Consider the following 24,000-nt stretch of genomic DNA (forward strand, 5'->3'; position numbering starts at 1 on the left):
ATTTGTGTAGCCACTTCATTTGGTTTTTGACTGGTCTTAAAGGTATAAATATGATCTACATATCTTGGTCATAGAGAATTGGCTTATAAGTTATTTGTGTATGATTAAAAAGGTATAACACTGGTTACAAAGTTAGCTTAAGTAGTAACTCAGGGCTAGAGTCATTTTCAAACAAAAGCACCTGGCATAAACCAGTCCAGAAAACTAGTCCTCTAAAGATACTCCTAAATTGAGATAAAATGCTATGTAATTCTTATCCTAGAAAGTAGACTTATAGAGATAAGATTTTAAAACAACGTCTCTTTTTTTTTTTTTTTTTTTTTTTAAGAATCAGAAACAAAAACATAAGCGAACTTGATGCAAGATTTATTACTGAACACGATTTGGTAGGGTATAGGAGAGAACTATTGAAGCCTTCAGGAATGCAGGGATCTCCACTTGTCCAGAGGACCACGGTTGGGGATATATTTGACACCATAGCCATCAGGAATGAGCCGCTTCTCAGCAACCATGTCTTCAAATTCATCTGCATTAAACTTGGTGAAGCCCCACTTCTTTGAGATGTGGATCTTCTGGCGGCCAGGGAACTTGAACTTGGCTCTTCGCAGAGCCTCAATCACATGTTCCTTATTCTGCAACTTGGTTCGGATGGACATGATGACCTGGCCAATGTGAACCCTGGCCACTGTGCCCTGGGGCTTCCCAAAGGCACCACGCATCCCTGTCTGGAGCCTGTCAGCCCCAGCACAGGACAACATCTTGTTGATACGGATGACATGGAAAGGGTGGAGCCTCACTCGGATATGAAAGCCATCCTTGCCACAACTCTTTACCATGTATTTGTTGGCACAAATACGGGCAGCCTCCAGTGCTTCAGAAGAGAGTTGCTCATATTCATCTGACACCATATGGCCACAAAGTGGGAATTCATCAACTTTTGCTTTCTTCCGTCCCAAATCAAAGATTCGGATCTTAGCATCAGGGACACCACGGCAGAAACGAGACTTTGGGTTTGGCTTGTTCTTACAATACCGGTAACACGGGGCGGGGAGGTGGCCCATGATGATAATAGGATCATCGGTGGCGTGCCAGAGGAAAAGAAGAGACAATGTCTCTTTTATGAACATTAACATTTGCACTGTCATGCATTCATGAATTGGCAGCCAAACTTCGTAATGCGATAGTGATGTTTCTGGTATTGATTTTAAGGAAATAAATTGTTTAAAATTGGGTCTTGCTTTCCAAAAGCTATAGATATATTCTAATATTGCAACGGAAACTTAAAAATTATGGTTAAAATTGCCAGTGTTCCATTGACTGCAGCTTGCAGTTTGATTTCAAATTTAAGATCTTTAATTCACCTGTATATTGTAATTAAGATAATTATAAGAGTAATCATCTTTTAAAAAGAGTATCAAAAATTAGAGGCATGAACAAACAGTTGAATTGTTCCCCTAAAATCTGTCCTCATTGCAGGAGGGCCAAGATGCTCAGATTGGAAAATATATACATTTGGGTTGATACAAAGCTTAGAGCAGCCTCAGAAAAGCTTGTACAATGTTTCTTGTGTTTCGCAGACTGCGCCTAGGGAAGTTCTTGAAACTTCACCCCTCCCTGCCTTCAGGGATATTTCTTTTTAACTAAACAACTTTTTTTTTCCTTCAGACCTACCCAGGTGTTGTTCATAATAAAGTCTAAATTCAAGATTTATAAAAGGTCAATCATGCTGTAGAACTTATAAAGGCATTACAAGATAGCTTGCCTACTTCATATAAAATTATTATAGATTTGAAAGATTATTTTTTCCTCTGCATCCTGTTAATCGTAAAGAGTTTAATTCTAGTAAACTGGTGACCATTAAAGGGTTTTGCTCCTAGATATGGCTAATATAGTCTTACATTATGTAAGAAATTTTCATTGTCCAGACTTCAATACAAGAAGCTAACACTTTGAATCTTTCAGTGTATATTGCTTCCTAAGTAAAAAGTATTCTATTAGCCAATTCCTCTAAAGGGAAGTTTAAATTTCTGGGGAATAATTGTTGCTTCATAAGATTCAGAGGCAATATTTTTAATATTTAGGGTTTTAGTTATACTGGAAAATTGTGGTACAAATTTGCTTCAAAATTTTATTTTCAAAAGCTTCCAGGAGATGTTAATTGGCTAAAGACCTCACATTAAACTCACCACAGGAGAACCTAAGCCTTTGTTAGGTGCTATCAAGTGAGATTCAAATTAACTGGTGAGAACCAAAAAGGCTTTAACAGAAAGTAGAGGAAACTTCTATAATCTATTAGTATCGATTATAATTGGTGGTAATCAAATATTAGCTACATATTCTAGTTATTGTTATTAAATGTGTCCACAGCTATTCTTTGGCAAGAAAAAACATTAATGTAAAATCATTCTTCTTCACCTTAAAGTTTTAACATCCTATTATAAAGCTGCTGTGGTGCTAATTAAGAATTTCTTGTTCCAAACAGCAATTGGTTATTGCAAACTATTGATATTTGACCTATTATATACCATCATTTTAAATAAAATTGATACTCATCCTAAAAATAAATTAAAAATTGCTTATATACATGTTTTTGTATCTTCTATAAATTCATGCATGCATGCATGCCATTTACTGTATTTAAAAACAACCCTTCTATGGGAAAAAAGTATATGTGAATTAGATCACATGTTTATTCTTTTGAGTTTCTGCCTGCTTCAGCACAGATAATTAAATTATGTGCTGTAGATGGTGTTTTAAAATGTTGAAGATTGCCTGGAAAAGACCTCTTAAGACAATGCCACGCTAGATTTATATCCCAGGTAGATTATGGATCTTATACAAAAATAATTGGCCATATAATCTCATTTTTTACATCATCAAAATAGTAATGGATTAAAATAATAATTTGGTACTTAAAATAAGTAAATAAATGTGCATGTCATATTGTAAAGATTTGCTCTCAGTGTCCTCAGTTTCTACCTGTTCCACACATTAGTGTTAATTCTCGAGGACTTATACTTAATCAATTATTACAAATGGATACTCATTTTTGATTTTAGAAAAATAAAATATGCACATATAACTATTGATGCCTTTTTAGTCTTTCTAATTACAAGTACTTTAACAAGAAAAGCAACTAAAAGTATAGTTAGTCATTGCCTGTGTTGATTTTTTTTTCTTGCTTGGTGTTCTAAATCAAATTAAAACTGGCTATTACAGCCAAAGATTTAAGATGTTTTGTCAACAATTTAATATTACACATGTTACTGAGATATTTTATAATTCTCAAAGACAAGATATTGTAAAACTTTAAAAACTATACCTTCTTTAAAAACAAAGAAGGGGGGGAATTATATCCCTGTGCACATTATTTGGATCACATTTTTGTTTTTGGAAAAACTGGATATAATAGTGTCTAGGGCAGATTAAAAAGGATCCACTTATTGGCACTTGCCATGATCCTGTTCAGATACTTAATATGGGGAAAAGGGGGAATGTTTCTGTTATTTCCACAGAATGCTACAAGAGCATGCTTGCTTCCAATGTGACAGGCTGACCTGTGACCTGTGAGTGCCCTGATAGTGGTGACCAGAAAGCTGTGTTAAATGCACAAAAGAGGAGAAATCAGAGAGCAGCCACTTACAAACAGATAAAGAAAGTTCCTATCTCCACCATGGGCTGCAGCAAGGAGTGCCAACTTGGTGCCAACTTAAAATAAAAACAACTAAAAAAGCTGACTCGTGAGGCAAAAAGACTAGTACAGAGAATGTACAAGATGCTTTCGTTAGAGACACTGTTTTTGGCCATTCAGGCCAGCTCCTTATAGCTATGAAAGTTTGTGTACCTTACCTATATGCTTATTGTTAGATAATTTTAAGAGTTAAGATCGCCAATCTTGGCAAGTCTTTTTATATTCATTGTAATTCTTGTCAATTAACTAATTGTGTAGATCCTAATTTAGATAAGGAATCTACTGTTATGTTTTTGTAAGAGACCTGCTTATGTCTTGCTGCCTATTAGAGTTAGAAAATGATCCTTGGTTTAAAAATCTGAGAATGCAAACTTTGAAAAGGTATCTACCACAGCCTTAGTTCAACAGCTGCATACTGCGCATTTTGTTAATGTTAAGCATAGGAATATTTCCATAGCTTTGTCAGAGCCACATATTATATAGATAAAAATTTGGAGGCAAAGGATGTCTTAGAAGTAGTAGTCTTAGTAATAGGACAGGACCTACATTAAGGCTAGAAACGCAGAAATTTCACACATAGCCAAGCCTTGACCGGTGTTCCACTGTCCTAGAAAGTCCTTGAGCAGACCAAGGGCTTGGAATTCAGGGAGAGTGTTGCCTATTCAGTAACATTCAGAATTGCCTCTGGCATTACACTATCACTTTGAATAAAAGCTAGGTCACTGCCTTACACAGGAATTTACCATCAACTAGGAAAAAGGAAGTTTAAGACCTAAAGAGGAACCAGAGTAGATACTTAGAGCTATAGATAGCTGAGTTACACCCATACACACGTATTTACAATGGCCTAGGGGAAAGGTGGACTACCAAAACTGGTTTTCAATCTCCCCCTGGCTTTCGACCTTGTTGCCCTCCCTTTTGGGGCCCCTATTGATCTCCTTCGGTCCTTGGGCATTTCAGAAATTGACCCAATTTGTTAAATCTCAAATTGATTCATCTCTTTCAAGCGCATTTGTTTCAGTTCATTATCATCAGCTGGATGTTGGTGATAACAAGCAGGTTACTGGAGAAGAGGCAGATGTGGATACCGCTTCATCACCCTCTTCTCGGGGAGAGAGACTCAATTTCCATAAAATGCTTAAGTAAGATCATTCCCCTCCCCCTAAATTTGGCCATCAGTCTCATGCCACAAATCATTTATAGATTGACATAGTCTGTGTTTCCGAGATGGTAATATACATACATTCTTGCCACACTGGAAACTAAACAGTCATCTCAGGCTAGACACATCAAAAAATTGGAACTTGAAGCCGTTGCCTGTGAGAGTTGTAAGACTAAGTACTGCACAGAGATTAGCCTGGAAGCTGTTAGACAGTCTCTGAGAGGCATGTCTGATTGCATGAAGGTTGAGTGCCCTAGGGTCCTTCCCCCAGGAAAAACCGCAGAGGAGCAGGTCAGGGTTACTCTGGGTAAAAATCTGTGGGCCTGAGAGTCAATCCTGTACATGGCCCCTAACATTACACACTGGGGATCAGACCTCTACCTCTACCCATGGAGCTTGCTTAGTTCCTAAATCCCTTGGCTGTCCCAAGTTATACCCAACAGACTGGAACCATTAATTCAAGCCTCATAGATGACTTGTCCTTGTGTCCTTCGTGGTCTTAAAAAATCACTGGGTGAGTAAACAGACGTTTAGGCGATCGTTAAAAACGTGGCTACAAATTTATTATACAATATGCCTTTATAAAAATATTAAAATGGGGGAGATGTTGGGAGCTATTAAGACAACACTATTGTCCTGATCTCTAAATTGGGCCTCTCCCCCCCCCCCAGAAGGAAAGGGTCAAAAGCGGGCCACCGACACACCGATTCCGAGAACCACAGAATGTTCCAGCCCTAAGTCATTGATGATGTCCTGACCACACCCTGATACCACCAAGTTCCTGCTTCCCCATGTAGCTGCCAAAAGAAAGAATTTCTATTGCCCCCCTCCCATAAGTACTTCTCCTTTTGCTTGTATTGCCCCACTACTCCCACTGATAAGTATCTGTACTTCCCCTTTTGCTTGTGCATTTAAGCCTTGGGCCTTTCTCAATACATTTGGGGCCTTGATGCAATCCAGAACGGTTTCCGTGTTGTTATTCGCACAAGGCCCTCGTCTCTCTCTACCCCCCATTTAGTTATTAGGAGAAGGTCCCCTCGAGACCCTCGAATAACTGGACCTGCTGGATGGGTCAATTTGAAAGGCAAATAAAGAAAATAGCCAATAAAAAATAAATGTTAAAAAATTAATAATAAATAAAAATACTTATAAATACTATCTTTTAAAAAGACATTGAAGAGTTTAAATACGTGTCTTTAATCATGAACAATGCATCGCTTTTCCTGGGCACATTCTGATCTCTAGAACTGATGCACATCATAAGATTGAGGAAGTTCTGTGTGCAAACAAAACTTTATTGGTTGGATATGTTTTACAAAGTATATTGATCCATATTTCCCAAGAAGAGACATGTTTGGCATGCATCTCCCAAATTTCCCTTCATCAGAATCTTCATGTGTTTTGAAGGTTGGTTTCCCGTAAACTCCTGTCAACCCTCCCTCAAGGATACTTCAGTCTGAATTCCTGGAGAATCATTAGGACTCAAGGTTTCCTTTTGTATGTTTGGCACACTTTCTAGACTATACAGGATATGATTTCTAATTCTTGAAATTCCAGAGAAAAAACTATTACTAAATATTTGCTAATGCTACTTCCCAGAGAATGATAATTATCTTTACCATTATATCAGATATGTTAGTAAAATGTCTTTTATTAGTTCAATCACTACACACATATTCCTAGGTAAATCCTTCCAGGATGCAAATTGATCAGGATAAATTAAAACACATAAATAATATAAGCTGGCAAAGATAAATGCTAAAGAAAAATGATTCTTTTATTTCTCAGAAAGGGGAAATATATATAGTTTTTGCTTTCTTGCTTAAGATTATAGATTCAGCAGAACCAGAATTGCACAGAAGTTAGGGTGAGGGTGATATGCTATCAACACATTTTGAGAGTACCCTTTCTATACACTCTTCCTATGTAGTGACTTCTGGCACAAGGCACGACAGGGACCTCCATGTTAGTATTCATCCAAAAATGGAAAATCAGGGTGGTCCTCAGAACTAGAAAGATAAGTAAATCATATTAGTTTTGAGTTACTACTTTGAAATTGTTATTAGTGTGAAAATAAACAAAATTATTTTCTAGTAATGCAGACCATATACCTTAAACATTATTGTATAAATAGCTGAATAAAAACTAAATTCTTATCATGCCCCTTCTCCTGGGTCTTACACAGAAAATAGACACTCAAATACACATCTATCCAAAAAAGGTAGTCAGGTTTCTTAATTACAATTTCTTAATAAAAATAGAAACTAATCATCTTGTTTTGAAAAGAAGCCAAGATACATAGTCATTACTGAGAAACACTTCAGGGAGATACAGACAGATAGTATCATTTCCATTTCATTTTACTAATTTATCAATTACTTGCTAACTGTTTTCTATATCCACTATACTATTTGTGATTCAGACATAGAAAAAATGGACTGGTGACATGTTTGAGTGGAAAAAAAATGCTTTTGTTACAAATATGTGATATGATTTCGGATCCTCGATACCTACATAAAGTTGGGCATGGTAGCCTCTGAATAAGATTTCCATGGTGGAATGGGAAGTGGAGACAGGCACTTTACTGAAAACCCAAAGGCAGCATGAAATACACAATGGAAACAAAATATTCTGCCCTAAACAAGATGGAAGATGAAGACAACCAATGTTGACCCCTGATCACCAGATGCATACAATGCTATACTCATATGATCGTATTCACTCATACACATACATACATGAAATATCATATAAGGCAATACACAGAAAATAACTGGATGATGAGTATATAATATGAAACTGTGCATCCAAGAAGATAACTATAGAAGATCAACATTGACTAATAATCATTCAAGATATAATGCAATAAAATTTTGCTAATTTTTCACAATTATTATATCAGCAAGTACTTGATGCTTGTTCTGAATATTAACATGTTTTTTCACTTTCTTCATAATAATAAAAGTATTAATAATGGTTTCATTTGCTAGAATTTTTTGTTGTTGTTTTTTTCGAGACAGGGTTTCTCTGTATAGCCTTGGCTGTCCTGGAACTCACTTTGTAGACCAGGCTGATCACAAACTCAGAAATCCACCTGCCTCTGTCTCCCAAGTGCTGGGATTAAAGGTGTGCACCACCACCGCCTGGCTTAGAAATTTATAATATATATTATTTTTTATTAAGCTTGTCAACAGATATAAATTCTCATATTTATATACTTTTAGAAGTAGTTTTGCAATAGAACAAGAAAAATATATTACATTCTTTCTTTATTGATATTACATATATATATACATACATATATATATACATATACATATATATGTATAATATTATATAGAAAGTGTTATACATATAACTATAACATACATATAATTTTTCTACCTCAAATTTATAAAATATATGGAATATCAAGTAAGAGTAAAATTTCTTGTTGTCTACAAGTTCTTCATCATGTGGGTTTGGCTTCCACATGATATAGTGATATAGTGATGGCTATAATCTTATTCTCTATAACTTCTGAATGTTGAACATTGAGGTATTGCTATTCTAGAAAAACAATACCAAATGAGCTATAGAATTCATTAAGCCAATTATTGGTGTCACAAACCAATGTTTAGTCCTTGGGGGTGCAATATAAACAAAGTAGAACATTCATTCAATTGCAACATTAAATTGCCTGAATTAAATGAACAATTTCATTAAGAGGAAATATCATAGACCACAGGAAGGATGGTCACACATTTGATTAAGCAGGTGGCAGAACACATGACATGATGTTGAATTGAAAATGTTTCAATAGACTTATTGAATTGCCTCAAGTGTAAATCCCAGGACATACCAATTCAGAGCCTTAATGAAGGATACAGATCCTTCACCACTGATGACCCAAAACTTTCCATAAAACAGGAGGAGAGCAGTAAGTTCAGGAGGTCAGCCTGAGCCAGGCTCCACCCCTCCTGCTCAGGCCACAGGACAGAATTCACAGGAGGCTGGAAATAGTTGCTAAGGCTTTTGTCTCTTTCCTGATTAATGTTGTCTCTGGACTTCTTTTTTGAATTAAGGAAACTACTAATATTTATGTTATAATCAGCTCAGGAAAAAAGTTGGGGTAAAATATGTTTACTAAGGGCTAGGAGAATGAATAGAAATATGTAGCAACTGGAGCTGGGGTTGGGGGGAACCTCAAGGAAATCCCAGAGTCCTGGCATGGGGAACCCTCCAAGGCTCAATGTGCATGACCTTAGCCTGAAATGTCAAACAGTGGGGATATAGAACCTGAAGTGACTACCTCCAGTCGTCAGAGAGGACACCATTGCAGGGATGGGGATATAAATGCACCTACAAATTTTTTGACCCAAATTTGTTCCATCAAAAAGAAATGCAGGGACAAAAGTGGAGCAAAGACTGGAGGAATGGGCTACCAATGGCCAGCCCATCTTGAGATCCATCCCGTGGACAAACACCAAACCCTAACACTATTACTGATGCTATGTTTTGCTTGCAGATAGGAGACTAACATGGGAGTCCTTTGAGAAGTTCTATCCAGTGGCTGATGGAGATAGATGCAGATACTCCCAGTGAGGTATTGGATTGAGGTTGGGATCCCAGTGCAGGAGTTTGGGGAATGATTGAAGGAACTGAAGGGGTTGTCTACCCCATAGCAAGACCACCAGTGAAAAATAACCTAGACTCCTGGGAAGTCCCGGGGACTACATTACCAACAAAAGAACATATACTGGCTGATCCAAGCCCCCTGTACTATGTAGCAGAGAACTGCCTTGTCAGGCCTCAGTTTGAGAGGATGTGCCTAAGTCTCCTATAGAGACTTGATATCTCAAAGTGGAAGTATGTTGGGGGACTTTCTCAGAGGCTACGAGAGGCAAGTGGGGAGGAAGAACTCCTCAAGCAAGGACCAGTAAGGGGCAACATTTGGGATGTAAATAAATAAAATAATTAATTATTAAAATTAATTTTAAAAAGAAATTACTTACATAGAACTACCTATGTATCGGATATTTTTGTTCAGGCCATCAAGAACTTTCATGTCCATCGAAGTCAACTGAAATTCAAAAACCTATCATACAAAAGGAACTTGATTATTATATTTATACTGCATATTTCCCAATCTGCCTATTACAAATGTACCACACTAAATGGTGCAGATAACTACTTAATATATTCAAGAAAGAAAGCACATATTCATTAAATCATTAAGTGATGAATATCACATATGAAAGTAGCCTTCCTCTATACAGGAAACAGGCTGAGAAAGAAAGTAGGCAAACAACATTCTTCACAACAGTCACAGATAATATAAAATATTTTGGTGTAGCTTTAAACAAGCAAGTGAAATATCTGTATGACAAGAATTTCAAGTCCCTGAATAAAGAAATCAAAGAATATCTCAGAAGAAGGAAAGATCTTCCATGGTTATGCATCAGTAGGATTAACAGAGTGAAAATGTCCATCTTACCAACGGCAATCTACAGATTCAATGCAATCCCCATCAAAATTCCAACTAAATTCTTCTCAGATAAAGAGCAATTTTCAACTTCATATGGAAAACCAAAACACCCAGTATAGAATAAACAATTCTCAACAATGAAGAAACTTCTGAGGTAATCACCATCCCTGACCTCAAGCTGCACTATAGACCAATAGTGACAATAATCACATCCTTTTTTTCACAGCCTATTGTGCATGAGTCCTGAGAGAGCTGGTCTCCCAGGAGTGCTTTCACTCCCAGGCCAAGAAGTGAGATCTCTACTTTCTTTAAAATAACTGTTTGGAGCAGGGCCAGCTGGGAGCACACAGAACATAGGAACAATGGAGCAGCTAGGACAGGATCCTTCCAGTTGCTATCTGCATCCAGAATTTGGGCTATTCCAGAGCTCTCTGTACAAAAGTTCTACCACAACAGAGCTGGTCTCCCAGGAGTGCTGACACAGGCTTACAGGCTACAGGATTGACAAGTTCCAGCCAGAAATAGCAAGAAAAACTGACACCAGATATAACCAAATGGAGAAAGGCAAGTGTAAGAACATTACCAACAGAAACTCAGGATACTTGGAATCATCAGAACTCAGTTTTCCTAACACAGCAAGACATGGATACCCCAACTCATTGGAAAAGCAAGATTTGGATTTAAAAATCACATCTCATGATGCTGATAGAGGATTTTAAGAAGGAAAGGAATAACTCCCTTAAAGAAATATAAGAGAACACAGGTAAAGAAAGAACACAAATATCCCTTAAACAATTGTAGGAAAACGCATCCAAACATGTGAAGGAATTGAACAAAATCATCCAGGATGGATGGAAGTAGAAATAATAAAGAAAGCACAAATGGAGACAACTCTGGAGATAGAAAATCTAGGAAAGAGATCAGGAGTCAAAGATGTAAGCATCACCAACAGAATACAAGAAATAGAAGAGAGAATATCAGGTGCAGAAGATGCCATAGAAAATATTGACATAATAGTCAAAGAAAATGGAAAATGCAAATGTTCCTCACACACACACACACACAAAATCCAGGAAATCCAGAACACAATGAAAGACCAAACCTAAGGATAGTAGGTATAAAAGAGAGCAAAGATTCCCAAATTAAAGGGCCAGTAGATATCTTCAACAAAATTATACAAGAAAACTTCCCTAACACAAAGAAAGAGATGCACATGAACAAAAAAGAAGCCTACAGAATACCAAATTTATTGGACCAGAATAGATATTCCTCCTGTCTCATAACAATCAAAACACCAAATGCACAAAACAAAGAAAGAATATTAAAAGCAGTAAGGGTAAATATCAAGTAACATATAAATGTAGACTTATCAGAATTACACCAGACTTCTTGCCAGAGACTATAAAGGCTAAAAGATCCTGGGCACACATCATAGAGACCCTAAGAGAACAAAAATACCAGCCCTGGCTACTATACCCAGGAAAACTCTCAATTATCACAGATGAAGAAACTAAGATATTCCATAAACAGAGAACAAAAATACCAGCCCTGGCTACTATACCCAGGAAAACTCTCAATTATCACAGATGAAGAAACTAAGATATTCCATAAACAAAAACAAATTCACAGAATATCTTTCCACACTTACAGCTTTTCAAAGGATAATAAATGGAAAACACCAATACAAGGTGGGAAGTTACACCCTAGAAAAAGCACGAAAATAATCTTTTAACAATCCAAAAGGTAGATAGCCACATAAACATAACTCCACCCCTAAGAACATAAAGAAACATTCATTTGCCCTTAATATCAATGGACTCAATTCCTTAATAAAAAGACATAGACTAACAGACTGGATATGGAAACAGGACCCAACGTATGGGAAAATCACCTCAGTGACAAAGACTGACACTACATCAGAGGAAATGGCTGGAAAACAATTCTCCAAGCAAATGGTCCCAGGAAACAAGGTGGAGTAGCCATTCTAATAATGAATAAAATCAACTTTCAACCAAAAGATATTTAAAAGAAAGGATACTTCATACCTATCAAAGGAAAAATATACCAGGATGAACGATCAATTTTGAACATGTGTACTCTAAATGCAAGGGAACCCACAGTCATAAAAGAAACTTTACTAAAGTTCAAAGCACACATTGTACCTTACACAATAATAGTGGGAGACTTCAACCCCCTACTCTCATCAATGGACAGATCATGGAAACAGAAACTAAAGAGAGACACAGTTGAACTAACAGAAGTTATGAAACAAATAGTTTTAATAGATATCTATAGGCCATTTCATCCTAAAACAAAAGATTATACCTTCTTCTCAGGACCTCATGGTACCTTCTCCAAAATTGACCATATAATCGGTCAAAAAACAGGTCTCAACAGATACAAAGATATTGAAATTATCCCATGCACCCTCAGATCAGCACAGACTAAGGCTGGTCTTCATAATAATATAAACAATAGAAAGCCCACACACATGTGGAAGCTGAACAACACTACTCAATGATAACTTGCCCAAGGAAGAAATAAAGAAAGAAATTAAAGACTTTTAAGAGTTTAATGAAAATGAAGCCACACTATATGCAAACATTTTGGACACAGTGAAAGCAGCCCCGAGAGGAAAACTCATAGCTCTGAGTTCCTCAAAAAAGAAACTGGAGAGAGCATACACTAAGTGCTTGACAGCACACGTAACAGCTCTAAAAAGAAATGAAGCAAATTCACACAAGAGGAGTAGATGTCAGGAAATAATCAAAGTCAGGGCTGAAATCAACCAGAAACAAAAAGAACTAGCAAAGAATCAAACAAACTAGGAATTGAGTCTTTGAGAAAATCAACAACATAGATAAATCCATAGCCAGACAAACCAGAGTGCACAGAGTCAGTATCCAAAAATTAATTTCAGAAATGGCAAATTGGACATAACAACAGAATCTAAGGAAATCTACAAAGTCATCAGATCCTACTACAAAAGCCTATACTCATCAAAACTGGAAAATCTGAATGAAATGGACAATTTTCTAGAAAGAGACAAGGTACCAAAGTTTAATCAGAATCAGATAAATATCTAAAGATCTAAAGAGCCCTATAACCCCTAAATAAATAGAAACAGTCATTAATAGTCTCCCAGGTAAAAAAAAAAAAATGTCCAGGACCAGATGGGTTGAAGAAGACCTAAGAACAATACTCTTCAAACTATTCCACAAAATAGAAACAGAATGAAGACTATTCAATTCAATCTATGAATCAACAATTACTCTGATACCTAAATTACAAAAAAATACTGAATAAAATTCTTACTAACTGAATCCAATAACACATGAAAATGATCATTCATTATGATCAATTAGACTTTATCCCAGGGATGCAAGGGTGGTTCAATATACAGAAATCCATCAATGAAATTCATTATATAAACAAACACAAAGAAAATAACTATATGGTCCTCTGATTAGATGCTGAGAAAGCATTTGACAAAATCCAACAACCATTCATGATACAAGTCATGGAAGGGGGATCAGTTCTGGTAGGGGCCAACCTCTCTATCTTCGGTCTGAACCCAGCGGAGGCCATTAAGAGCTCCAGCGTACTCTCCACACCTCAGAACCTTGGGATCACCTCGGGATCATGGGTGAGTGGAATACAATATCAGCTCCAAAGAATCATGGAGGATCTTGTGCCAGCAGGAACAGGGACAAAGGAACCCTGCCTGACCAGAGGCTGGGATCCATTCAGGTCGAGGCCAGCCTCTCCATCTTCTGTGTGAATCCAGCAGAGGGCATCTAGGGCCCCAGAGGACTCTCCACACAGCAGGAACCCTAGCATACCCAAGACCTCATGATCACCTGAGAGAACTGGGGAACAGAAGCAACAGAGCTTCTTGGACAGGGTCGCCTCGGGCCTTCATCCTCAGCCAGGAGGCAGAGCTGAGACCCAGACTCCTGTGCACCTTCCTTGCCAGAGGCTCTGACCTCAGGACTCAGAGGGTGGATCAGAACTCCAGACTTCTGGACACCTACCCTGCAAGAGGAGAGCTAGCCTGCAGAGAGTGCTCTGACCACTTGAACTCAAGTGAGAGTTGGACTCTCAGGAGTGCTGACAGAAGCTAACAGAATCACAGGAGGATCAAGCTCCAGTCAGAGACAGTGTGAAAGTTAACACCAGAGATTAATCTTACTACTATGTGGAGTTCCTTAATCAACTTAGATTTGAACTTAGTACAAGGAGATAGGAATGGATCAATTCGCATTCTTCTACATGATAACCGCCAGTTGTGCCAGCACCATTTGTTGAAAATGCTGTCTTTTTTAGGAACTCCACATAAAACCAGAGACACTGAAACTTATAGAGGAGAAAGTAGGGAAAAGCCTCGAAGATATGGGTACAGGGGAAAAATTCCTGAATAGAACAGCAATGCCTTGTGCTGTAAGATCGAGAATCGATAAATGGGACCTCATAAAGTTGCAAAGCTCTGCAAGGCAAAAGACACCGTCAATAAGACAAAGACTAAAAACAGACTGGGAAAGGATCTTTACCTATCCTAAATCAGATAGGGGACAAATATCCAATATATATAAAGAACTCAAGAAGATGGACTCCAGAAAATCAAATAACCCCATTAAAAATGGGGCTCAGAACTGAACAAAGAATTCTCACCTGAGGAATCTCGAATGGCAGAGAAGCACCTGAAAAAATGTTCAACATCCTTAATCATCAGGGAAATGCAAATCAAAACAACCCTGAGATTCTACCTCACACAAGTCAGAATGGCTAAGATCAAAAATTCAGGTGACAGCAGATGCTGGCGAGGATGTGGAGAAAGAGGAACACTCCTCCATTGTTGGTGGGATTGTAAGCTTGTACAACCACTCTGGAAATCAGTCTGGCGGTTCCTCAGAAAATGGGACATAATACTACCGGAGGATCCTGCAATATCTCTCCTGGGCATATATCCAGAAGATGTCCCAACCGGTAAGAAGGACACATGCTCCACTATGTTCATAGCAGCCTTATTTATAATAGCCAGAAGCTGGAAAGAACCCAGATGCCCCTCAACAGAGGAATAGATACAGAAAATGTGGTACATTTACACAATGGAGTACTACTCAGCTATTAAAAAGAATGAATTTATGAAATTCCTAGCCAAATGGATGGACCTGGAGGGCATCATCCTGAGTGAGGTAACCCAACCACAAAGGAATTCACACAATATGTACTCACTGATAAGTGGATATTAGCTCAGAAACTTAGGATACCCAAGATATAAGATACAATTTGTTAAACACATGAAATTCAAGAGGAACGAAGACCAAAGTGTGGACACTTTGCCCCTTCTTAGAACTGGGAACAAAACACCCATGGAAGGAGTTACAGAGACAAAATTTGGAGCTGTGACAAAGGATGGACCATCTAGAGACTGCCATATCCAGGGATCCACCCCATAATCAGCTTCCAAACGCTGACACCATTGCATACACTAGCAAGATTTTGCTGAAAGGACCCAGATATAGCTGTCTCTTGTGAGACTATGCCTGGGCCTAGCAAACACAGAAGTGGATGCTCACAGTCAGTTTTTGGATGGATCACAGGGCCCCCAATGGAGGAGCTGGAGAAAGTACCCAAGGAGCTAAAGGGATCTGCAACCCTATATGTGGCACAACATTATGAACTAACCAGTACCCCGGAGCTCTTGACTCTAGCTGCATATGTATCAAAAGATGGCCTAGTCGGCCATCACTAGAAAGAGAGGCCCATTGGACGTGCAAACTTTATATGCCCCAGTACAGGGGAACTCCATGGCCAAAAAGTGGGAGTGGGTGGGTAGGGGAGTGGGGGGAGGTTATGGGGGACTTTTGGGATAGCATTGGAAATGTAAATGAGGAAAATACCTAATAAAAATATTTTAAAAAAAAGAAAGTCTCTGTGAATTTGTATTTACTTCAGTCCCGTTGTAGTTGGAATATGGCAATAAAATGACTCCTAATGATATATTTATATACCCATAGATGAAAGCATTATTCATCCATCATAAGAAAGGCTTCATGAAATTCATGATAATTAACATGGTGACTCAGAATTGTACAATGTGCAGACAGTGAAACACTTGGGAACACTTAGACCTATTAGAGATCCTTTTCATTAAACCCCTTCTCTCAGTGCTCAGGAGTCAATGTGGAAGGCAAGCAGAAAGACTGTAAGAGCAAGAAGTAGTGGCTGACTCCAAGTAAATAGTCTCATCAATATAGTTTTATTCTATGCCTAAGACATTAGCAATTAGAATATAAAAAATGCCATCTTAATGCAATTCAAGATAAGACTCCTGTAAATATTAATAACTAATCTTCAAAGAACAAAGAAGTACCATCAAGAAAATTGCCTTTTATAAAATGTGGTCAATTTAGTCAATATGATGGTTTCCTATTGTTGACAAATGGAAACAAATGGGCTCATGAAACCAAAGTTCTCTGAAAGCTAACACTGAGAAAAGGATGATTAGGATGCCTTAAGATCATTCATATTAAGTAACAGGCTCTTCTTTCAAATTTTTAAAATATTTTTGCACATTTGGCAGTCAATGAAACATCAGAAAACTATCAGTAAAAATTATGTTTTCTCTGACTCAATAGGAGAGAACAGAATAAGTACAAACTCATTGGTTTGAATCTTATGGAAGTTAGCAATTCATACATAAAACTACTTGAATAAATGGAAAATTCTATAATTAAGACAATGATGATGATTGATTGTTTGAACCTCTGAATACTGTCAAACAGCCACCATCTCTACAATAATAAAAAATTTCAATGCAATATCAACTCTGTCAAACAAATACTTAAATCCTACAAGGGGAAACTGGCCAATTGATTGAAAATTCCTATAACAGATTAATTCATATAGAAGAACCACAGCCTATATACATTTGTATAAATGTGAGAGTTAGGTCATCTGGGAGGTGGACACATCTCGAAAAGGAAATACTTTAATCAATGTTAAAAATGAGTCTAGAAATAGTCTCATTGTCAACAAATTATTTGTCTGGTTTTAAATTTTAAGTGTGTTTTCATCAATATGTGAAATGATAAACAGCAATTCTGATCAAACTTAAGAATAATCTGGAATGGATAGAGAATGATGATTTTCAAGGTAATGGAAAAGAGTATGGGTGTGTTTCATGCGGGACAGATTAACACCAGTCAGACACAAAAAGAAAGAAAGGTAGAAAGAAAGAAAGAAAGAGAGGGGGGGAAGAAGTGATTAAGAATCTGAATATGTAGAGAAGGAACCCCTATTCATGATAAATTCTAATTTAAAGTAATGGGGAAATGGTACATTTTGGACTGAAGTATTTTAGCAAAAACAAAATCTAAGAGCAGTGAATTTACAGAATGAAAAAATGAAACAGATGGACTACAAGAACATCTCCTCTTATTTGTGTCTTCCAGGGTTCACTCTGTAATTAATGAATGTAGCACTGTCTACATTAGGATGTGGAATAATTGTGGTCACATGTCTTGAGTCTCTGTTGTATAATGAGAAGGAATGGTATATCTGACAAAAGTTTACACATGAAAGAAAACATTGTATAAGATTCACTACTTGGTGATTGTGTAATGTGAGGATACTGGCCAGCAGGATGATAACAGTACAGAGAGGAAAGACTTGTTCTAGTAAGCTCACTGGAGCACACACCCCACAGCTCATCACATGTGTGAGCCTTTTCACTGCAGAACAAGGGAGAGCCTGGCCAAGATTAGAATAGCCTGACTGGGATCAGACCATCCCACACAAATCTCTAACCACAAACCAATAAGCTACATTAGTGACTTTTTATAATGATCCAATACATAGTTGTGGATTGATTTTAGCACTCATTGTGTTGAGGGAATACTTGACTCCCTGTTTGCAATGAGCAATTACTCTCAAGGAGTCAAGACGTAATAAAAAAGTTGATATAAACTGCATTCAAAGTGATTAAAGACCTGAATATTAAATAAAATATGAGTCAGTACAGGAAAATATAAAAATATACTACATATAATTTAAAAAATGTAAGTCACCTATCTTAGTGACCTCATTTCAAAAAACGAAGAAGAAAACATGACTGTGTGGGAAATATTAAAAGATGAACTAGCATGTTCCTGCAGTAGTGCCAGAAAACAGAGGGCTAAAGGGCTCTTGCCATGCCATTTCACTCAGAGGTCCCTCTGACTGCCATTTCTCTGGAGCCCTCCCCCCGAGTTCCTCTAGCTATCATGCACCCCACGGTCAGCAATCACATCACCCAATTACTCAATAGAATTAAAACTCTTAAAGCTTAATTAACCAATCAGATTTATGAATCAATAATATCACAATTTACAAGATGCCAATAAAATAATTTCAGAGCTAATTAATAATGATAAAAATTTTATTTCAATTTATCTAACCTTATTATACCACAACTACTTGTGGCTGGTAAACATCACATGGGTTCATATTCATAGCCATTTTCTTTCTCCTCTCCTCCTCCCACTCTTCTGAGATGCTCTGTCTCTGCAACTCTTAGCTTTGCCTAACTTTCCTTGTCCAATCACAGGCCTACTCTGCACTAATGTAATGGGACATAGAAAATCCTGCAACACATGCCACACACTTAAGGTTAAATTTCCAATGTAATGCTAAGATAAAATGTTACTGTAATTAGTGGTCTTTCTGTTAAACAGGATTTAAGGTTCCTGGAGATGTCCTTAAAGCCCAGATGCACAGGAAATGTAAAAAGATTCACTAGGGTTATAGGACTATGAACAATGTATTTTCGGGCAATTCTGTGTAGGTGCCTAATACCCAAAGCAACTCATCACCTGCATATTCTCTTTTATCCTCTTCTCAATGAAACTCTTGGCGAGGACCACAACCCTACGTTGCACCTGGTAGCGAAGGGCAATCAGGGCAGGAGTTCGATTGTACTTTTTTGCCATTGAGCCAAGAACTGGATCATCCAAAAGAACAGGAAAGCTCTTGTCCACCCTGGAAGAGAGGTAGAAATGTTAAATTCCGATACATTAAAATTTGACCTATAAAAAAATGTTAAATTCCTGTTCCAACACCTCGGATTTGTTAGAAGACTTCCAGTATATAGGAAGGTTGATGTACAGTACATGGAATTATAAAGCCAGCATAGTATTTTCCTGCTCAAAATGAAATTTCACCATGCTTCTGGTTCATTTCAGAATAAGTTATAAGAAGGGATAAGATAAAAAAATATGTATTCAACAATGTTTTCCTTCTGTTTGACTCTCATTGTCTGCATTACCATTCTTTGTCACGGTTACTTCCCAGAGCACTATGAGCAACCAAAACAATGTCTTTTGACTTGCAGAAATCCAGAAGTTTTCTCTGGTTGAGATAAGGATGACATTCTACCTGTAGATGGAGAAAATAGAAACGTTCCAATTTATAAAAAATTCTACATTCAATGTAAAAAATTGTTTAAAATATTATACAACTGAGTTAATGATGTTTAAAATGAATATATCACTGTAAGGCCACGTGTGGTGTCTCATGCCCATAACCCAGCACTTTGTAATGCTGAAGCAGGAAGATTGTAATGAATGTGAGGCTATTCTAGGTTATAATAAATTTCAGATGATCTTGGGCTTCACATAGAGACTATGACACACAAATCAAATAAAGGAGAAAAAATAGAATATGAAGAAGCAAGAGAAGCTGGAGTGCAAAATGGAAAAAAAGAAAATATGGACATCTTCATAGTAGAATATATTTTACATTTATTTATGTATTTTTGTGGAGTGGTAGATGTGGATGTTATTCTGAACATGTGGAGGTCAAAAGACAAGTTTCCTTCTACCATATGGATACCAGGAATCAAAATGCTTTCAGACATGACCATTTACCCATTGAGCCCTCTTGGTAGGTCCATAATTAGATAATTTACTTACCTTATATTCATTGCACATATTGAGAAATTTCAGATATATTTTTAATAAAGTATGTCACACATTTTGAACATGTACACCTTCTTGAAGTTCCCACTTATTAATCGCTTCAGATTTACATATTTGAAATTTTACGTAAGTTGGATGAAATAGTTGAAGAAGTAACACTGCTGAGGTGAGTGAGCTCCATATCCTACTTGATAGATAAAACGACCTGGTATTGATAAGGTGAGTCATGAGTGATTTCAGACGGGAGGCAAGGAACGGACTCATGAATTTTGATTATTAAATAAAAAACTAAAACAAAAATTGATAAAAATGCATAAGGGAAAGCAAAAAAAAAAAAACAGTTAAGTGGACAACCCACTACTGTCACTTATGTATATCTCAATATTAAAAGGAAAATATTAAATCTATCCAAGTACATGCAAAAATTAACAATAAATGATTTCTTACTAAAATTCAGAAAGAACAACAGGCAAATAAGGAATTCTGAGAATAGGAGAAATACTCTTCTCCAATGATGGCAAACCAATCAGTTATGTGGTAACAAATGATCAGTCCTTAAATCATATAGATATAAGTATATGCAGTCTGAGCAGGATATATTCATAGATCTATATAAAGGTATACATTTATGTACAAACACACCTACGTATTTGTATATAATAGCAATCAATCAAAATAAAGTGTTACAAACTGAATTAGAATGAGAAAAATGGGTATATGGGAGGATTTGTAGGGAAGAAAGAATATAAAAGAAATAAGAAATAAACACACATACAAGAACACTCATAGTCCCAGTCAGTAGTAATCACTACAGTAGCTTTCTTTCTCAAAACAATTATGAAAATCATTAAAGTTTACTCTGTCTTGCAGAAATAATTTTACCAGATTAAAATTTTTAAAGGCTGTCTCAGGTAAGAAATGTCAATAAAGTTGTTAAAAATGAAATGTTTTCCAAACTTCAGAAATTGACTAACTCAGGCAAAATCATTGATAGATTCTCAAATACGACATGAGAATTGAGCATGAAACATATTCCAAATGTATGAATGATTTAGTCACAGTTTGCAATAAAGAAACTTGACTATTTCTTTTAATATTGCTAAAAATAATTCTGGGGCAAGGCACTGACAGAATAAATGTGCTTCTGATGGCAGAAATCAGACAAATTCCAAGATGGTAAGGAATGGATCATCTCAAAACTTTGCTCAGTTTCTAATGTTCTTTCGTCCCCCAGATGGCACGTGGCAGCAGCAGAGGAAGAAAGGAAAGAATAAGAAAGAAGGGAGGCTGAGGATCCCTACCTGGTTGCACACAGGCTTGTACTTGAGCCCCGGCTTTTTCAGGATCTTCTCCAGCTGCCTGCGGTTAAAGTTGGACACCCCGATGGACTTGGCCAATCCTGCATCCTTGCATTTCTCCATGGCCTAGAAAGGAAATTATGCCAAAATATAAACTAGGTTAAATGAAAAACTGAAGGCTGAAGAGATGTCCCAGCCACAAAGACCACTGGGTGCTCTTCCAGAGGACCCAGGTTTAATTCCCAGCACCCAAATGGTGGTCTGTAACTACATTTTCAAGGGATATAACACCTTCAAACAGTTGTACCATACAGAGGCATAATGGCAAACCCCAATGCACATTAAAATAATTAAATTATTAAATGAAAACTCAAAATGGTAGAAATAATACTGTAGATAAAAATGAAACCTCTTGGCATTATTTTAGGAAAAATAAAACATCAAATATAATGATACTATTAATTATTAAGAGGACCATGAACTATCCCTAGTCAATTAGATTCTTTATCACCATTGTAGGTAAACATCCCCTTTATTTCTGCTACAGCACAGTGACACATGGTCCCTACATCTAAAGTAAACCAGCCCTCAAAAGGAGTATTGGGGTTTTTTATTAGGTATTTTCTTTCAAATGCTATCCCAAAAGTCTCCCAGACCCTCCTCCCCACTCCCCTACCCACCCACTCCCACTTCTTGGCCCTGGCATTCCCCTGTACTGAGGCATATAAAGTTTGCAAGACCAAGGGGGTTCTCTTCCCAATGATGGCCGACTAGGCCATCTTCTAATACATATGCAGCTAGAGACATGAGCTCCAGGGGGTACTGGTTAGTTCATATTATTGTTCCACCTATAGGGTTACAGACCCCTTCAGCTCCTTGGGTACTTTCTCTAGCTCCTCTATTGGGGGCCCTGTGATCCATCCAATAGCTGACTGTGAGCATCCACTTCTGTGTTTGCCAGGCCCCGGCATAGCTTCACAAGAGATAGCCATTGGTTTTTATAACAGCATATATACCTCATTCTCTCACATTCTGACTCTCTATTCCCTTGCTATATTCCTGCATGCTCTTTATCCCCAGTACTCACTTCCCAGGTGTCACAGATATCCACTGCATCATATATGAATTTTCCATTCTCATCTTTTGGGAAATAATTCTCCCCTGGCTGGAACAGAGTCAAATGTCAAGTAAATTCTCAACAAATGCATTTACCCACAATATCAAAGCTGGTCAAAAGAGAGGGCTATGACTTGAACTCTCAGCAGGTTGGTAATAATATTTCATGTAACACTTGTTATATGTTCTGAATGTAGAGTTGTAAAGAATGTTCTTGAGAACCGCGGTTCTTTCTTTTTAACATAATTTGGTTGGAATAAAGAAATTATATCTGTGTTCTTAGACTATCTTGCTTGACTTATGTTTCTGTTCAATGTCACATTCATTTAGAAATTTGGCAATATTGTGGCAGTGATTTTTGACCTACAATAAATTCCACCATTGACCCACAGAAAACAATCAGTCCTTTTCATGCTTATGCATGCTTCAGGCCTGGCAAATAAACAAAAGATGAGAAGAGAGGGTTGTTGGGCTTTGTTTTGCTGTTTTCTTTCTATGTTTGTTTATTTGTTTGAGGGTATGTGTATTGTTTGTGTGTGTGTGTGTGTGTGTGTGTGTGTGTGTGTATGCACTTGTGTGTGTGAGACAACTCTGAAGGTGTTGTAGTGGTCAGAAATGAGGTTCCTTGGCATTGAAGTTACAGGCAATTTTGAACTTCCTGAAGTGGGAGTTGAAAACTGAATTAAGGTCCTTGGTAAGACCAGCAAGTACTCTTAAACACTGAGCCATCTCTCCAGCATTAAAGTGGTATACATAGAAATTGTTTGATGATGTAACATACAGAGAATCCAACAGATATCAAAGAACTAGAGCTTCAAAGTACCTCACAGCTAAATTTGTCACCAGTGGAAATTGCTGGAATAAAAACTAAGCAAATATGGAGCTGGATTACTCAATAATTAAAAGCAATTCCTGATCTTTCAGAGGGTATGGGTTCAATTTCTAGCATCCTTGAGGCAGTAGATAGCTGTTTATCACTCTTAGCCCAGGGGATTCAATATCAATCTTCTGGACTCACCGGGTACTAGGTACAGACATGGTACAAGACGTACATGAGCACAAAACATACACAGAAAATAAAATAAACCTAAAATTAATCAAACTGTGTTTTTATACTTTATAAAGTTCAACTAATCAGAAAACTAAGTTAGAATTGAAATTTGTTGGCTATTCAAACTGAATACCTTCATGGCTATTGGGAAGTGAATGAGGTACAGGTCCACATAATCTAACTGGAGTTGCTTCAATGACTGTTCCAAGCAGACCTGCACCAGTTCTGGACGATGAAATGTTCGCCAAACCTGCAA

The 24,000-nt window shown here is 37.2% G+C and overlaps 2 protein-coding genes across 3 annotated transcripts in view; both read right to left on the minus strand.

The window, feature by feature from the left end:
- Window positions 1-350: 350 nt before the first annotated feature.
- Window positions 351-1,084, minus strand: LOC147001080 (large ribosomal subunit protein uL16-like). Its single transcript, XM_085831307.1, has one exon. The coding sequence runs from the start codon at window positions 1,059-1,061 to the stop codon at window positions 417-419; it is 645 nt and encodes a 214-aa protein (XP_085687433.1). The 5' UTR covers window positions 1,062-1,084; the 3' UTR covers window positions 351-416.
- A 5,525-nt stretch (window positions 1,085-6,609) lies between these two features.
- Window positions 6,610-24,000, minus strand: part of LOC110307975 (estradiol 17 beta-dehydrogenase 5-like) — a 35,616-nt gene continuing 18,225 nt past the window's right edge. For both annotated transcript variants that reach the window (XM_029484977.2, XM_021180290.3), the window contains 7 exons: window positions 23,878-23,994; window positions 22,665-22,742; window positions 21,581-21,703; window positions 19,628-19,737; window positions 19,176-19,341; window positions 9,848-9,930; window positions 6,610-6,862 (listed from right to left, as the gene is read on the minus strand). In XM_029484977.2, coding sequence (XP_029340837.1) covers window positions 6,820-6,862; window positions 9,848-9,930; window positions 19,176-19,341; window positions 19,628-19,737; window positions 21,581-21,703; window positions 22,665-22,742; window positions 23,878-23,994 — 720 coding nt within the window. In that variant the 3' untranslated portion in view covers window positions 6,610-6,819. The remainder of the gene's footprint in view (window positions 6,863-9,847; window positions 9,931-19,175; window positions 19,342-19,627; window positions 19,738-21,580; window positions 21,704-22,664; window positions 22,743-23,877; window positions 23,995-24,000) is intronic.

The sequence above is a fragment of the Mus caroli genome, unplaced genomic scaffold (assembly GCF_978045245.1).
Source record: "Mus caroli unplaced genomic scaffold, Mus_caroli_1 scaffold_15, whole genome shotgun sequence".
Taxonomy (NCBI): Eukaryota; Metazoa; Chordata; class Mammalia; order Rodentia; family Muridae; genus Mus; species Mus caroli.

What these genes read in the sequence shown, in the direction of transcription:
- LOC147001080 (XM_085831307.1), bottom strand. Translation starts at nt 1,061, where the DNA reads ATGGGCCACCTCCCCGCCCCGTGTTACCGGTATTGTAAGAACAAGCCA.